At 37.7% G+C, this 3875-nt stretch overlaps 1 protein-coding gene across 1 annotated transcript; it reads right to left on the bottom strand.

The window, feature by feature from the left end:
* Window positions 1–621: 621 nt before the first annotated feature.
* On the bottom strand, window positions 622–3875 carry LOC142531352 (BTB/POZ and MATH domain-containing protein 2-like). Its single transcript, XM_075637449.1, has 4 exons — window positions 3078–3875; window positions 1882–2230; window positions 1203–1479; window positions 622–968 (listed from the first exon to the last, which is right to left on the bottom strand). The coding sequence occupies exons 1-4, from the start codon at window positions 3494–3496 to the stop codon at window positions 790–792; spliced, it is 1224 nt and encodes a 407-aa protein (XP_075493564.1). The 5' UTR covers window positions 3497–3875; the 3' UTR covers window positions 622–789.

A 3875-nucleotide genomic window follows, 5' to 3' on the forward strand; every position in this document is an offset into this window, starting at 1 on the left:
TTCCTTTTGGGAAAAAAATTGAGCCGTCTCTCAATTTTTGATCTCAGCGTAAAAACTACTTCCAAATATTATAATGCTATTTGGAAGAGGAACAAATCTTCCAGTCGTGGACTTGATAGAAAGATTGAAAGAAGGAGTTCTTGAAGAGAGTTCGTAGGAAAATCATCAAGAGCTATATCAGCCTATACCGGATTAGTTGAAGCCAAATGAATTAATTCACTAAAGGTATATTACTAAACTCCCTATGAATGTTTAATCATAAAACCATACTAGTGCTCAAACAAATATATTTTGATTGTCAAAATAAAATTAAAATTTTTAAATTTCTGCTGCGTTTTAAGCACGAATAAACCGAGATTCAACACTAAGTACCACACAAATATAATTTGAAGCCAAGACCTAATGAATTTATGGGCCTCACCCTGCCATTAGTAGGCCAAAGGATCCTTGGCCTGGTAGTAATAATTCACAACCACAAGTTACCTCGAAATAGAATGACAAGGTTATAGACATTTTGGGAAATTCGGAATTGGTACTTTTAAATGTTCCACATCGAATTAGCGTCTTAGCTTGACAAAAGCAAAGCGCACACAAATGCAAAACACAACACACACGTACAACTAAGGAATGTGGAATGCCTAGATTTTGGAATAAGAAAAGACAGAAACATTACATTTACAACCGTCTCTAGATACGCAGCTGCAGATGGAAAAATGTTTTGTAATACCCCTAACGATGGAGCTAAGCTACACATTTTTATCAGCTAAAGGTAATAAGCACGAGTGGCTCCTACAATCTCGGCTTAACACGACGACCATTGGCATCACTTCCGTCGAGAATACCTTCAGTCTCCATCTTAACAACTGCTAAGTTATGTATATTGATCCTAGCAACATATTCTAACAGTTCAGTCAAGACTCGAGGACAGCTTTCTTTCAAGTAGTCAAAACCATCAGTCTGCATAACAGCTGCAAAAATAAAGATCATTTGTAAGCAGGTGACAACAATTTCGATTAGGGCGACTTGACTAAAGAAGTGGGAACACTTGCATCCAAAATTAACCATGCTCAAGAGAAACATTCCACTAAAAATAAAACAGGCTTCAACGTTGTCACAACCATATGAAAATGATGATAAAGAAAGGTGCAGGAACATGAATTCGGACACACAATGAACTAAACTAGGTTGGGCATACAAGTTACCTCTAAGATTTTCAGGCAATGCAACAAATTTGAGACAGGCAGATTTCAACTGGAAACAATGGTGCTGCTCAGCCAACGCTAGTGTTGTTGCCACAGTATTAATAGCGACATCCTTACAGAGTTTATCCTCACAGAGTAACCTGAGTCTATCCAAGCCATATCTGTCAGCAGCTGCTAGTAGATGTTGAGACATCAAAGTTGAAGCCCATTTTGAGCTCAAACCGGTAAGTTCTTCAAAGTCAGGTAGCACATCCCAGTATATAAAATGAAGTAGAGCCTGCAAGTAACAAATGAATGCATACTAGTTTAAAATTTACAAAATCCAAAGATGGAAATTCATCAGATCAAAGATTTTAAAAAGCTTGAAACATTAAAGCATTATCAGAACCGATATATTCATTAAAAGTAAACCGAGTAAACCAAGCTCAATGATGAAGAAAAAGGAAACAAAGATTGATTGGAATTTGGAAACATTTTCACTTGTTTAAGTAGTACAAAAAAATTAGACAAAAAAATGACAAATGATGAACATTGACAAATCCGAAAAAGCACCGAAAAAACCTAGGAAAGGTTAATTGATATTTTTAAGAAATCATTATAGGTAAAATTCAAGAAAAAAATCCTCTACTGTTTAAAGGAAGTGATATCTGATAGGCTGGAAAAGGAAGTTGCAACAGACCTTGAAGACAGGTGCTTCCATGTCTTCAATTTTTATGCATTGGGTATCTTCATCCTTCATTGGGCCATACAATTGAGCTCTAAATACTGGCGAGCGAGCAGCAAGCACCAACTTGTGAGCAGCGAATGCTTCTCCATCAACTTCAAAATTTATATCAGTTCCTTTTCCACTTTCGAGCAACTGCCCAAAATGCTGACCAATGTCTGATGGAGGTAATGATATAGAATAGACCTTAGGTGTCTGAGTACGAGAACTAACAACACCAACACAGCAATGAACTAGTAAGCAATCATCTTTTAGGTAATCTGATGATTCTAGAATAGCCCTTCTGTAAAAACGCTTGTATCCCCTGTGGCCAAGATTAATCATTATGTTAATGTATATTTTGAAGTGGATAATGTGTATTTTGAAGTTGATGTAACAAGTACTATTCTAAAGCGTGTTTGTAGTATTTTTACATCAACTTCAAAATACACATTATCCAACATACAACCAAGACTTTCTGCAAAAAGAAATCTCAAAGCTTTCACCATGAAAGCAGAAGATTATTTAATCCAGAATCAAGTTAATGCACTATCAAAATAAAAATCGAATACAACCAAAGCTAGCCATTAAAGTACATTCTTCTTCTTGCCGACTATATCAACACTTCAGTGAGGACAAAAATGGTAAGAACCTAAAATAGTTATCCAAGCATTCTTACTTAGATTGACCACCTCATCTCTCGTTTTCAAACTTCAATCCTACAAAAATTAACACCGACTATAACAACAACTGTACCACTGAAATTCAAACGAGAGAAACATTATATGATAAGCTATGTGGTGATATTTAAAGCAATTCACAAAACCATAAAAAATTTGATCATTACCCATAAAGTAACAAAACTCGCTACATAATATTAGGCATGGTATCTGAATAACTACAATCATCACTCCGTGATTTTTTCACACTTAAAAACAAAGTAAAGACGTCAAGAGGAAGACACGCTGAAACGTCGGACAAGCTAACACACACACAATTATTGGTTCCAGATAGACAGCCTCACTTGTCATTAACAAGAAAAAATTGAACCGTACCAATGTGATACCAATAAAAAAACATCATTATATGTTAATCAAAGGGGATATAGCTGAAATAAAACACAAATCCCAGACGAAATATTAAAAAAAATCCAAAAAGAAACAAAAACTGACCACATGCTGCCACGGTATTTCAGCGTATATGGCCCAGTCTCTAATGCCCTACCAAAATGGCTATGCACTTTGTGCCTCTCCTTCCCACTCTGATCCAACAGGGTCAACTCAAAAAGCGCCCTTACATCCGAACCCTCACTGGCAAGGGCAATGAAAAGGGAAACGTACGTTGCATTATCCTCCACGCTCTTCCCATCTGGATAGAAATAAATCGCCCACGTATACCCGCCAACCGTGAACGTATCAGATGCTATGTATTTGCCGATCCCAATCCCTTTTGACAAGGAATACCCCTTAATCTTGAAATCGTGCGAGCCATTTATCGTCTCCGTAATGGATGTTGATGTCGTCACCGCAGCTGACGAGTGTGAAGCAGATGACGACGCTGGTTTCGGAGCCGCGTTGCAAACCCTTCCCATCGCAACAAAAGTTTTAAACTCTTGAAATCCGAGATTAGATTTATACACGAGATGCTTTATTTGAAAATAAAGCCGAAATTATAAGGGTTAACGTCCAAAACAAGAGGCAAAGAATGGAATTTGGGGGAAAAGGGGACAGACAAGGGAGAATCTGAACGTAGAGCGGGCGCAGTGGTCTAAGGATATGGAGTTGGGAGAGGAAATCTTGGAGCAGAAACTGAAGGGGGGTATCTTGGATTTATAGGCACTGGACGTTCAGGGTTCCGACGAGAGTCGAGCTCTAAAACTAATGGCCAGAGGGACAGAGAGGAAACTCTGGCTCAAAAGATACCATATGAGACTAGCAATACCCTTCATTGGAAGGTCAATCAGAGATAAC

This window comes from Primulina tabacum, chromosome 17 (genome assembly GCF_025594145.1).
Source record: "Primulina tabacum isolate GXHZ01 chromosome 17, ASM2559414v2, whole genome shotgun sequence".
NCBI classification, from domain to species: domain Eukaryota; kingdom Viridiplantae; phylum Streptophyta; class Magnoliopsida; order Lamiales; family Gesneriaceae; genus Primulina; species Primulina tabacum.